At 38.6% G+C, this 14,457-nt stretch overlaps 1 protein-coding gene across 1 annotated transcript in view; it reads left to right on the forward strand.

Moving 5' to 3' along the window:
* The first annotated feature begins 7,502 nt into the window (after positions 1 to 7,502).
* LOC108537538 (exocyst complex component 4) overlaps positions 7,503 to 14,457 on the forward strand; it is a 661,401-nt gene continuing 654,446 nt past the window's right edge. Inside the window, exon 1 of the mRNA XM_017885082.1 lies at positions 7,503 to 7,639. Within this exon, the coding sequence (XP_017740571.1) occupies positions 7,554 to 7,639 (86 nt within the window). The 5' untranslated portion in view covers positions 7,503 to 7,553. The remainder of the gene's footprint in view (positions 7,640 to 14,457) is intronic.

The following is a 14,457-nucleotide window of genomic DNA, read 5'->3' on the forward strand; positions in this document are numbered from 1 at the left end:
TAAAAGAGTTATGGTGTGTAAATGTGTGTGAATGCTTAGGTGAGCTACTGAACTTTGGCCTTGAAGAATAAACAAAGTTTTAACCCGATGAATTGAAAGAAACTTTTCTTAAAAAAGAACCCAATGCTGAGTGTCCTATGTACATATCTTATTTTCTCCAAGTCTCTCAACGACGCTGAAGATAGGTAGCCACATTTTAACAGATGTATAATCCGGGGCTCAGAGACATTTTAGGTTGAGCAAAAGTATGTAGGAAGAAGGGAAATATAAGAATCCTGGCCCACTTGGCACATAACTGGTTAGAGACTGGGGTACAATGGCAAGAGTAATCAATAAAGAAGCTGAAAAGGTAGTTTGGAGCTGGTTCTCTAGTGAACAGTTTGTAAAACAATTATACGGGAAGTGGAGTCCTTCGAATTTTTTAAAGCTGGGCTATAAGGATCAGAGTCATGCTTCACTATAATCAGGAAGAAGTGTGGTGGGTAGACTAGAATGAGAACCAATCTCTTTTCTATTTAAGAAAAAGGAGTAACAACTGAGAAACCATTGCAGTAGCTGATGGAAGAGAAGATGAGGCCTAGTCAAGGCAATGGGAGTGGGAATGTGGAGAAGAAGATGAATTTAAGAACCACTGGCAGGGTGCGGTGGATTATGCCTGTAATCCCAGCACTTTGGGAGGCTGAGGCGGGCAGATCACGAGGTCAGGAGATCGAGACCATTCTGGCTAACATGGTGAAACTCCGTCTCTACTAAAAATACAAAAAAATTTGCCAGGTGTGGTGGCGGGTGCCTGCAGTCCCAGCTACTCGGGAGGCTGAGGCAGGAGAATGGCGTGAATCCAGAAGGCAGAGCTTGCAGTGAGCCGAGATAGAGCCACTGCACTCCAGCCTGGGCAACAGAGCAAAACTCTGTGTTCTCACTCATAGGTGGGAACTGAACAATGACATCACTTGGACTCGGGAAGGGGAACACCACACATCAGGGCCTATCATGGGGAGGGGGGAGGGGGGAGGGATTGCATTGGGAGTTATACCTGATATAAATGACGAATTGATGGGTGCTGACGAGTTGATGGGTGCAGCACACCAACATGGCACAAGTATACATATGTAACAAACCTGCAGGTTATACACATGTACCCTAGAACTTAAAGTATAATAATAAAAAAAAAAAAAAGAAAGAAAGGCGACTTAATGGATCCCAACTTGGGGACTCAAAAGATTTTTCTTTTTAGGTAGAGTTTATAACATGAAAGAAACCATTTGAAAGTATACAATTTGGTGACATTTAGTACATTCACAAAGGTATGCAACCATCAACTCTATTTAGTTCCAGAACATTTTCATCTTGTGCACTCTATGCATTCAGTGTTTATTGAATGATGGAATTTGGGAGAGAAACTGGGGGGCCATTGCAGTCTGAGCTCAATAGCGATCAGGCTTGCATCCCACAGAAACAAAAAACATTCCTCTTTCAATGAAGCTATCCTTTATTATGGAAAATAATATCCTTGACCAACTTCCTAAAACACCCAGAAACTCAAATGCAACATGAAGATTAAGTCACAATTCCTGCATTAGACAACATAGGCTGAACCAGGTATTGAGAATACGGACAAGAAAATTAACAGCTTACTGTAATCTACTGATAACATTTTCCTCCAAATAGAATATACTATGTGTATACGTTTAACTAAGCTTATATTTAATTCAATGTAATTGAAAAAGCTAACATACAATTTAATTCCTGAATAAAATAAAACAGTTGCTTTTTATATGGTGACAGAATCATTGACTTTTCCCTTCAGTTTATTATCTATATCCTATACCTTGATTTACTCAGCCTTGGCTAAAGCACATTTTTAATATCTTAGCTGAGCTGACTTGTAAGCAGGCAATATTGATGGGGTCAGGGAAGCAGCCCCTTTTCAGGGTTCTGGCCACATAGCTGATATTATGAGACACTTCATTTTTCTGTTTGTTTGTTTGGTTCCAAATCTCCCGTGTCTGTGTTGGGTGTCCTGTAGACACCCAAGCCTGGGCATTTTTTATGAATCTCAGGGAGCCACTCTGCTGCTGAGCTGGCCTCACTCACACATTTCATTTATCCACAATAATAAGAATATCAATACCTTGGATTTATATAGAGCCATTCATCCAAAGAGGTCAAAGCATTTTAATTTAATTGGATGTTCCCGTGGCTTTAAGAGCCCCTAGGTATATTTACAAATGTAATATTAGGAAATGGTCTGCCCTGGTTTAGACAACATAAAACAAGACCTGCATATATACTGGTTTTAGCCGGGCATGGTGGCATGTGCCTGTAATCCCAGCTATTCAGGAGGCTGAGGCAGGAGAATCACTCGAACCTAGGAGGTGAAGGCTGCAGTGAGTTGAGATTACATCACTCCAGCCTGGGCAACAAGAGCAAAATTCGGTCTCAAAAAAATAAAATAAAACAAATTAATTAATTTGGGTGTGCTAATTTATTTATCACTTAATTGTATTTTCATTTTGTGATGAAAATAGGCCATCGTTTTTGACACTTATCCAATTTCCCTTTAAAGGAAGTACTTTTGTGTATTTCTGTTTATAAAAAGCAACACCTGGAAGCTTCTTTTTTTTTCTTTTTTTGAGATGGAGTCTCCCTCTGTCACCCAGGCTGGAGTGCAGTGGCACAATCTTGGCTCACTGCAACCCTCGCCTCCCTGGTTCAAGCAGTTCTCCTGCCTTAGCCCCCAGAGCAGCTAGGATTACAGGAGCTTACCAACACGCCTGGCTAGTTTTTATGTTTTTAGTAGAGACGAGGTTTCGCCATGTTGGCCTGGCTGGTCTTGAACTTCTAACCCCAGATGATCTGCCTGCCTCAGCCTCTCAAAGTGCTGGGATTACAGGCATAAGCCACCGTGCCTGTCCCGGAAACTTTGTAAAACACAGAAAAGTGTAAAAAAAAAAAAAAATTACCCATGTTATTGAGGCTCAAAATAACTTTGCAATACCCCCAGAGATGTACTTTCAACAAAATTAGTACCATACTTTAGTAATAATAGCTGATATTTACCAAGTGCTGATAATGTATAACTCACATATTCTTACTAACATTCTCTACGTGACGTACAATGATCACCCGCTTTACAGATAAGGAAACTGAGGCAGAGTAAAGTTAAGGAACTTGCCCTAGGTAATCTAGCCAGGAAGTGGAAAGCTGGGATTGAATCTAGGCCATTCTGCTACACAAACTGCATTCTTTTTTTTTTTTTTTTTTAAAGGTTTGGTAAAAAACACATAACAAAATTTATGACTTTTGACTACTTTAAAGTTTATAATTCACTGACCTTTAATACATTCACAAGCTATGCAACCATCTACTGTAGTTCCAGAACATTTCATCACTCCAAAAGGAAACTCTGTATCCATTAAGCAGTCATTCCCCATTTCTTCCTGCCCTGCAGCCCTTGGCAACCACTGATCTGCTTTCTGTTTGTATGAATTTGCCTATTCTGGATATTTCAGATAAATGGGGTTATACACAATATGGCCTTTTGTGTCTGGCTTTTTTCAGTTAGCATGTTTTCAAGATTTATCAATATTACAGCATATATCAGTACTTTTTTCATTTTTATGTGTGAATAATATTACATTGTATGGATATAGCACATTTTGTTTATACCACACTCATACAGTCATATTGTTGCAGTTCATCGATTGTTAAACATTTGGATTGCTTCCACCTTTAGGCTATTTTGAAACGGTGTTTTTATGAATGTTTGCATACAAGTTATTTTCTGAACACTTGTTTTCAATTCTCTTGTGTATATACCTATGAGTGGACTTGCTAGGTCATATGGTAACTTTGTGTTTAATTTTTTAAGGAACCACCAAATTGGTTTCTGCAATGGCTGAACCATTTCACATTCCCAAAAGAAATGTACAAGGGTTCCAGTATCTCCACATACTTGCCAACACTTATTTTCCATTAAAAAAAATTATAACCAACCTAGTGGGTGTGAAGTGGTATCTCATTATGGTTTTACATTTTCCTATAATGACTAATGATGTCGAGCATCTTTTTATGTGTTTTTTGGCCATTTGTGCATCTTCTTTGGAGAAATGTCTATTCACATCCATTGCCCAGGTTTTAATTTTTATTTCCTTTTGTGTTGAGTTGTAAGAGTTCTTTACATTGTCTAGATACAGGACTCTTATCAGATACTATATGTGATTTGCTTTTATTGTCTCCCATCCTGTGCCTGTATTTTCACTTTCTTGATAGTGTACTTTGATGTATGAGGGTTTTTAATTTTAATAAAGCCCAATATATCTATTTTTTCTTTTGTTGCTTATGCTTTTGATGTTGTAGCTAAGAATCATGAAAATTTACCCTTATATTTTGTTCTAAGAGTTTTATCTCTAATATTTAGGTCTTTGATCCACTTTTAGTTAATTTTTGCATATTGTATGAGGTAGGGTCCATCTTCAATTTTTTGCTTATGCTTATCCAGTTTTCAACACCATCTGTTGAGGAGACTATTTTTTCCTTATTGAATGGTACTGTCACCCTTGTTGAAAATCAATTGACTGGTCAGGTGTGGTGGCTCACACCTGTAATCCCAGCACTTTGGGAGGCAGAGGTGGGCAGATCACCTGAGGTCAGGAGTTCAAGAACAACCTGGTCAACATGGCAAAACCCCGTGTCTACTAAAAATACAAAAATTAGCTGGGTGTGGTGGTGGGCGCCTGTAATCTCAGCTACTTGGAAGGCTGAGGCACAAGAATTGCTTGAATCTGGGAGGCAGAGTTTACAGTGAGCTGAGATTGAGCCACTGCACTCCAGCCTGGGTCACAGAAAGAGACTCTGTCTAAAAAAAAGAAAGAAAGGAAAAAAAAAAAGAAAATCAATTGATCATAGATGAATAGGCTTATTTCTGTATGGCTTATTCTATTTATCTATGTGTTTATTTTTAGGCAAGTACCATGCTATTTTGATTACTGTGGATTTTAGTAAGTTTTGAAATCAGGAAGTGTGAGACCTCCACATTGATTTTTTTTCCCCCAAGATTGCTTTGACTATTAGGGGCTCTTTTAATTTCCATATGAATTTCAGGATCAGTTTTTCTATTTCTGCACAAAAAGCCTAGTGAATTTTGACCGGAATTACATTGAATTTGTAGATAGTTGTGGGGAGTTTGGCCATCTTAACAATATTAAGTTTTTCAACCCATGAACATAGATGTCTTTCCATTTGTTTGAGTCTTCTTTTATTTCTGGCAGCAATGTTTTGTAGCTTTCAGTGTAGTAGTCTTTCACTTCCACGGCTAAGTTTATTCGTAGGCATTTTATTCTTTTTGCTGCTATTGGAAATGGAATTGTGTAAATTTCCTTTTTGGATTGTTTATTGCCAGTTTACAGAAATACCACTGATTTTCTGTTGCTGTTGATTTTGCATTCTGCAACTTTGCTGAATATTTTATTAGCTCTAATAGTTTTTTGTGTGTGTATTATCTAGGATATTCTATATATAAGATCATATCATCCAAAAATAGATATTGTTTCATTTCTTCCTTTCCAATCTGGATCACTTATTCATGTTCTTGCCTCATTGCTCTGGCTATAACTTGCAGTACTTTGTTGAACAGAAGTGGCAAAAAAATGGTTATCCTTTTTTTGTGTCTAATATTAGTGGGAAGGCTTTCAGTTTTTCATTGACTATGATGATTGCTGTGAGTTGTTCGTAAGTACCCTTTATAGTCTATAAGAAGTTTCCTTTTATCCCTAGTTTTCTGAGTGTTTTTATCGTGAGAGTGTTTTGGATTTTGACAAAGCTTTTTTCTGCATCGGTTGAGATGATCACACTTTTTAGCCTATATCCTGCATTCTTAACCAGTAGGCCCACCTGCCTCTCCCTTTCTTTATGAATTATTTAATTTTATAGTCCAGTTTTATACTTATACCATAAAATCTTTTTTTTTTTTGAGACAGTGTTTCCCTCTATTGCCCAGGCTGGAGTGCAGTGTGCAGTGGAATGATCTTGGCTCACTGCAACCTCCACCTTCTGGGTTCAAGCAATTCTCCTGCCTCAGCCTCCCAAGCAGCTGGGATTACAGGCATGCACCACCATGGTCCGGCTACCTTTTGTATTTTTAGTAGAGACAGAGTATCACCATGTTGGCCAGGCTTGTCTTAAACTCCTGGCCTCAAGTGGTCTGCCTGGCTCGGCCTCCCAAAGTATTGGGATTACAGGTGTGAGCCATCGCACTTGGCCCAAAAATCTTATTTTCTTTAAGAGTCATTAAAATTAAGATTCCCAGAAGCTGTATGTTATTTACTCATTTGAATGTTACATAATTCATTTAATACTTCTGTGTTATTTCAAAAATGTCAGTACCCTATCTTTATTTCTTTGGGAACAAAGTCCCTAGAACTGGAATTATCAGGCCAAAGGTTATGAATACTTTTAAGTTATCATATCATATATGTGTGTGTGTGTCATCTTCAACTAATTTTTAAAAATGTGAACTTCTACCAGCTCAATGTCTATTTATAAAAGTAGTTGATGCATTCTGAGTTTGCTGCTCCACAACTCCAGGACCTCTGAGTTAGTTTGCTTTCCATTCCTTTAAATTCTTCAATCTTTATTGTTACTGAGCAGGCTACCTCCTTCCTTACTTTTAATTTTTATTATCATTCTTGTTCCTCAGTCTAACCACTTTCCACACACATTCTGGTCTTGTTTTGTTCACTTGGTCTTATGAATTAACGACTAAGCCAACGGAACCAAATGCAGGAAATACTAAAAGCTTACCGGTAAAAGTATTAACACAAATATGCATTACTACTAACTATTTCATTTAGCTTGAAAAAAGGGAATCTGCAGTGTGGTCTGTTTGTTTTTCGCTTATACTGTCTTTTCTTCATCAATATTCATTTGTTTATTCCTGTGCGTGTGTTTTTGGGGCTATCTGGAAATATAAGAACACGGGAAAATTGAACTCACACATAAACCTAATGTAGAAACATTAGTTTTACAGAACATTAAAGAAAAGCATTTCTGCTTATATTCATTTTCGTATTTTATTGGATTTTTAAAAAAATCACTTGCGCTTAAGGCTAAAACTTCGCACATAGGCATCCAGCAGAGAACCCCTCTTTCATTTAAATACACACCCTAACAAATTTTGGCATCATCAGATAAATTTGATTTAAAGCCTGACAAAATTCTAAAAGCAAGGAAGCCGAAAAAAGCTCGAAGTCAGAATAAAGATAAATGAAGACACTCATTACAAGACTCATGAAGTTGCAGCTGGTTTAGCTTTCATGCGCGCCCAGGAGACGGAGAAGGAAAACTACGACTCCCAGAGTGCTTAGAGCGAACAGGAGCGTCGTTGCCTCAAAACCTGTTCCCTTAGTCCCGCCTCCTCACTTCAGTGATTGGATTTTCCACTTCCGCGCCTCTGGAATTCTCCTCACCCATTGGTGGAGACTCCAGCGGGGTCAAATACAGAATTTACGCACTCTTGGCTTCCTTGGAGCCTAGCGGCTCTCCCCGCGTCCAAGATGGCGGCAGAAGCAGCTGGTGGGAAATACAGAAGCACAGTCAGCAAAAGCAAAGACCCCTCGGGGCTGCTCATCTCTGTGATCAGGTGAGGGAGGCAGGAGGCAGGGTCTGGGGACTGGGGGCAGCGGCTTAATCTCCGCTTTGGAAGGGAGAAGGGTTAGCTGGGTCCCACCCTGCTCTCCCTTCCCTTTCCTCCTTGCCTCCCGCAGCCCCTCCCTAGGGCCCTAACCCCTCCCCAGGGCCCCAGCAATTCTCCCCCCACCTTTTTTTTATGGGGTTAGCTATAGAGAGAGGAGCCCCGCCTCAGTCTTTTCTTTAGGGGCAGCACCTTCTATTACAGTTCCGGGGCCCCAAAGCACGCTATTTGGGTTTGCTAGAGAAGACCAAGTGAAGGTGTGTTAATTATTGATTCCTAAAATGTTTGTTTATTGTTTGCCTGTAGCAGCACTCACTGAGAAAGGCGTCTTGTTTCCTGGACTTTGGGATGTAAGGCCTTGGAGTCTGGAGACTCCTGTGATGAGTTGCAGATTGTGTTTTCACACTCTGGATACTTTCAACCACCTGTGCGTGGCCACAGCCACAAATACAAGAATCTGCAGTGAGCTGGTAGGAGGACTGGGTTTGAAGGCACACATTGGTTTTCGATTTTTGCTCTGCCTTTTTCTGCCTTCCCATTCTGGTCCATTCCTTAAAAAAACCAAACCAAACCAGTTTCAGATTATCTTCAATGCACTCCCGCTCTGCACCTACCAGAAGATTAAGGTGGGGGTGGACTGGGAGTGGTGGACCTTTTAGGAACTTTTTTTAAAAAAGTGAAATATATTGAGGATGGGGAACCCTTTCAAGAACCTTGGAGATGATACAGGTACTGACTAAAACCAATCTAAATAAAATTTATTATGGCACGTTTTTTACGTTGTTGGCATTTGAATTTCAACTCATTTATTTTTCGTAAACACTCCTATTTTTCCCCAACAATGCTAAACTTTTGTTTGAATTCTTGCAAGGCTCCTGGAATGTGTTGATCATCTTTTGAAAACCCAGGGCCCAACATTATCTGATGGGTACTAAGCACTTCAATGAATGAATATATCAAACCATTAAAACAGCTTACCACTCACTGACAAAGACACATCTTATGGGTCTTATTTAGGGAGCTTTACGATTATAGCCTGCTAAATCATTACTGTTAATTTTCTTTTGGGCTTAAGAGAAAAAATCTCTGCGTGGAAATGCTTAATATACTTGGTAGGCCATACAGAGGAAGTGCTGTTCTATTGTGAATCGATAGGCCCACATTCTCGCTGCGACAATACACAAGTAGTGTAGATGTATGTCATGATACTGAAATTTCAGTTAGAATGTTTGTTGTTTCCCATCTGAATTTCCTGTGGAATTAGAATTCCTGGACATTATTTGGATCCTTTTTTGAACTTGTTTGTTTTTTCTACCTTGTAGTCAACATTTAAGCAATAGGTATTTAGTGCCAGTTTGTAGTATGGTGTCTGGCACATGTTACATATTTAATAGCATTTGTTGACTGAATGAATAAATGCCCTGAGTTTTGCAATAGTAAAGCAGGCACAGTGTTACCCTTGAGGAGAGTATAGTTTACCTGGGGGATAAAACATGTCAGTAAAAATGATGACATAAGACTACGAGAGAGACATGAAATGTTATGGAAATCCAGGAGGATTAGCCATTTCTAATGAAAGTGAAATGTGCCATCTCATCTGTTTACTTTTGATTCTCCAAGCTCTTCCCATTTCTTTTATGCTATTTGTGCTTTCTTCAGTGCCAGTTGAATTTACTCTAAATGTCATATTTTTGAAAACAGCATGAAAGCCAACCTAAAGCATTTTTTACTAATGCTAATTCAGAACATACCTTGCCTTTGGTTGACCATTCCTTCATGTTCTCCAGGAGGAACCCCGTACTGCTTAATGGCAAAGATTTTGTGGTCATCCATCTCTTATGCCAGTTTATTAATATATGCCCTGCACTTTATCAGGCCTAGGCATTTTTTACTTTGATCTCTGTTGTGCATTATTGCTTTTCTTTTCTTTCTTTCTTTTTTTTTTGAAACAGAGTCTTGCTGTGTCTCCAGGCTGGAGTGCAGTGGCGCGATCTCAGCTCACTGCAACCTCCGCCTCCCAGGTTCAAGTGATTCTCCTGCTTCAGCCTCCTGCATAGCAGGGATTACAGGTGTGTGCCACCACACCCAGCTAATTTTTGTACTTTTGGTAGAGACAGGGTTTCATCATGTTGGCCAGGATAGTCTCGATCTCTTGACCTTGTGATCCACCTGCCTTGGCCTCCCAAAGTGCTGGGATTACAGGCATGAACCACCGCGCCCAGCCCTCATTTTTCTCCTTTATCCTTGATCACCTCAGATCACTGAATAACACTTCTGTTATATATTTTTTATAAGTGTGGTGTAAGGGAATGTCTATCCTTAGTATCCTGGGCAAGTTTAGTAAGGTTTGGGATACATCGTTACATGTGACCTTGAGACCAAATGGTGTTGGTGTTTGTATCTCAACATTTCTTTGAGTCACAGGGAGATTTTGGTGTTGGAGTGAGGATGTTGGTAGCTATAACTTCGTGTTATTTCCTTCCTAATATGCTTTTGAACATACCCAGTGGTTTAAATTTTATAAACAGTGGTAGTGAATGAGAGGACAATGGTTGTATTACTGTGGTGTTTGGGATGGGGAATGAGGGGAGAGTCCTGTGGGTAATAGAACCAGGAATGTATATTTCTTGTTAGTAAATTGTGCTGTCACTTGGAAGTTGCTTCTTGTATTTCTGTTCAATTTCTGTCCTTTGTGTTTTCCTTCTTGCAACATTGTATTCATGATTCTTAATTCCTGATATAAAACTTTGCTTATCTCCTCCTATCTTTTAACTTTTTTTTCAAATTCTCTCCCAAAGACTATAGCTTTCCTAGTTGCTTTGGCAACAAGCCACAAAAAGGAAAACCCATGTTAGGCTCGTGTTTGTAAGGTCTGAGCATTCCTAACATGTACCAGGTACCTGCTAGCTCCTTTCATGTTTCCATGGACTTATTTTGTCACAAAATAAATTACCTGTTAGAGAGTGTACTGTCTTTTGAAAAGTTTGATCAGTTTAGCTTTTTAAAAAATATCTTTTGTATCACTGAGTAGTAGTTTTCTTTTTTAAATAGTGAATGTTAAAATGCTCCTTTAATTCTCTTGCTCACATGTGTGAAAATGTCATTTCTGTACTACATTATGATACATTATGTATCATAAAATTTTGTATTTTTTCAATGCTTTTCCTAATAGTTGGGGTAGCTTTTATTGTTACAGTCATTTTTAATATTGTATTCAAAAAACTACAGGTGGATAAGGGTTTGACTTAAGGACAGAGTAGGTGTAGACATGGGGAATATCCAAATCTCATCGCTATTTCCAGCCCTTGTACTAAATAGTTAAATAATGACTCTATTTTGCTAGCATAAAGTATTTTGCTAGTACAAAGTATTTAAACTTTAAAGCATTTAAAAGCCAAAAATAAAGATGAAGTATAGTGTAATTGTAATGTAAGTATTATATACTTTTTAAGTGCCTTTTGACTCAAATAAAATGCTTAATTATTTAAAAATTATTGAGTAAAAATATGTCAGGGCAGTCAGATGTTTCAAAGGGTAGACTTCCAGGGCTTTACAGAAGAGGACCTCAGGCCTGTGAGGTGGGGCTTTGGTGAGGGGACAGATAGTGCTTGGAATTCAGTTTGTTGGAGGCTACGGCCAACTGCAGCTTTTGGTTTTAAGTCTTGCCACTAGCCCTTTAAAATGGAACTAACTGTGGGGACAGAATCCTGATTACCTGCTGATGTGTGATGTACGATTTGGAGTTTTACACACACACACACACACACACAGACACACACACCTACTTTTCTTTTGCCCTGCTGATGTAAGATTTGGGTGTTTTATACACACACACGTGCACACACACATACAATCATATACACATACAATTTTTTTACTTTTCTGTTGATCTCCCTTGCCAACCTTTTGTTTGGTGGGAAGTCAGAGGAGGCAGCCTCTCTAGATGGGAAATAAGATGGCATTTTGGAGATATTTTATTTCTGTGAGTTCTTGTCAGATTTTTAATTGGGAAATGTGTCTGCCACTTACTGTTAGGTGATTTGCTTTCCAATTAAATGTTGTCTCTCTTTATAACTTGGCCTGTAATAGCCAGTTTAATTGGGAAGACAAACTTTGGTTGCAACTTCAGGAGACCTTATCGGAACCTTGGAGCAGAGCTTTTGAAGACACACTCTGGTTACAGATGTCAAGGAGGTTTGAAGGCAGTGGAAGGCTCACGTTTTCATCAACTCTTATGTCTTCACAGAAGTTGAAATTTCAAAAACGTAGAAAATCCTTTATTGTAGACACCTGTTAAATTCTCTTCCTCCTTGGAGAGTATTTTGGTCAGACCTGTGTTTAATTCAAAGTAAACTTTGTTGAAGGGGTCCAGGCTTTGACCAGGGCTTTGAACAAACAGCTTTGAGGTTCATAACACAGTCTGTGGCAGGAAAGGAAAGGAAAGCAGTCAGTCTCTTCCCCTGTTCTGAGCCGAGTCCTGGGAGTTGGGTTAGGTGTTAATGTTCTTTGCATCGCCATCTCTTCTCTTCATTTGAGCCCATCATATAATGGTTTTTTGGTTTCTAGCTCTCTTTGTACCCTGGGACATCTTGGCCCTACCGATGCTGTGTTGTTTGAAAATTACTACTAGAATACTCAGAAACAGTGCTTCCTGGAAGTCCTGGGATGTCTGGCAGCGTATGTGAATGTAAGGGGCAACACAATTCCCATACTTTGGCTCAGAATTAGTGTCTTGTGGACCCATGTCTTAATGTACCTTGTGTAATTGTTAACACTGGGATTTCCTGAAGGCTTTGAGGCCTGTAGTATTGATGGTGGGTGGTATGGTCAGGTTTTTTCAAGCCATTACTTGTAGATAGATGTGGTCACAGCCTGTGGTGAGAAGTGCTGTGGTGGTGTGTTGTAGTTGAAACTTGCTGTATTACCTGGGTAACATTAGACCAGTTCCTTAAAACCACCATGTCTTAGTTCCCTCATTTGGAAAACGGGCTAATACGATCTGTGTTTTTTTGCAACATCACACGAGATGAGAGTATATAAAAGTGCCTAGCACAGTTTGGCACACAGACGTTCATTTCCTTCTTTCTAGATCTGTAGCCTCTTTTGTTAAGAAGGTTCTTTTGATTTTAATAAATTTGCCAGATAGTAACCAGGCTATAAGGTTAATTTGCCACCAGAAATAACCTTGATGCCTTGACTAGAGTGTTTGATTCCATTCGTCAAGATGTTGTCTTTGTAACCAGGGAATGTTGTGCAGCTGAATTAAAATAGTAATTATTTGGTAATTTGAGAGTCAGCTAAAGAAGCTAGATTTAAATATATGTATGGTTATGTGGGTATGTAAAACATGTAAACTATACACACAAAGTATAAAACATTTATTAGATTAAAAGACTGAAAAGACTACAAACAAGCAAATCAAGGGGCCCATACTCGGTTGAGGTAATCCTTGTTGTCCTTTATAAAAAGGACAACAATATTGTGTGTTGTACAAATTTGTAAAGACTAGAGTCATAGAAACATTGTCCAGCAATCTCATTTCCCAAAATACTACCTGTTTTTCAGGTTTTTGTGTGGATCTTGTCCATGTATATACATTTTTTTAGTATTACTATACAGTCTTCATAGTTATAAAAGTTTTTTAGGTGGAGGAATTAAACATATACAGAACAATAGGGAAGAAAAAAATCATCCATAGTTTCTTTTCTTTTCTTTTTTTTTTTGAGGCAGAGTCTCGCCTTGTCACCCAGGCTGGAGTGCAGTAGCGCCATCTCAGTTCACTGCAACCCCTGCCTCCTGGGTTCAAGTGATTCTCCTGCCTCAGCCTCCCGAGTAGCTGGAATTACAGGCACATGCCACCATGCCTGGCTAGTTTTTGTATTTTTAGTAGAGACGGGGTTTCACCATGGTGGCCAGGCTGGTCTCAAATTCCTGACCTCAGGTGATTGACCTGCTTCGGCCTTCCAAAGTTCTGGGATTACAGGCGTGAGCCACCGTGCCCGGCCCACTTGTATTTTCTTCACTAGCATTATCCACTATTAATACTTTTGCTTCCAGTTTAAGAAAAAAAATCACTCTATTGTTATAAAAATAGTACTCTCATGGTAAATAATTCAAAAATGAAAATGCAGAAAACTGTGAAGATGAAAATAAAAAAATTATTTCAAATTTTGTCATCTATAAGTTATTATCATTGATATTAGAAGAACTGAATTCCAGACCCCTTCCTTTTCTGTGTGAATGTATGTGTGTATATGAAATGTTGATGGCCAGAAATAATTTTTCATTAAATATGGGATCTTATTCTATATACTAATTTCATTTGTCCTCCTTTTTGAGGTACACATATATATGCTAGAGTGCACAAATCTTAAGTATATGGCTTGATGAATTTTTACCTGTGTAACCACTGTCCAGCTGAAGATATAGAACACTTCCAGTATACTAGAATGATCCTTCTCTACCGTTTTTTTCCAGTACCTTTTTTTTTGTGTGTGTAAGGATATCCATTTCCAACACCACTTGTTAAAAAGACTATGCTGCCTTTATTTGCTTTCTTTTGCAACTTTGTCAAAAACCAATTTACTTTATATGTGTGGGTTTATTTCTTGACTTTCTAGTCTGTTCTATTTATGTTTATATTGATAACAATATCGTACTGTCTTGATTACTGAAGACACAGTGTTTTTTTTTTTTAAGTTCTGCAGACATAGTGTAAGCCCTTCAACTTTTTTTTTTTTTTTTTTTTTTTTTTTTTTTTTTTTTTT

Source organism: Rhinopithecus bieti, unplaced genomic scaffold (genome assembly GCF_001698545.2).
Source record: "Rhinopithecus bieti isolate Rb0 unplaced genomic scaffold, ASM169854v2 scaffold_13262, whole genome shotgun sequence".
Taxonomy (NCBI): Eukaryota; Metazoa; Chordata; class Mammalia; order Primates; family Cercopithecidae; genus Rhinopithecus; species Rhinopithecus bieti.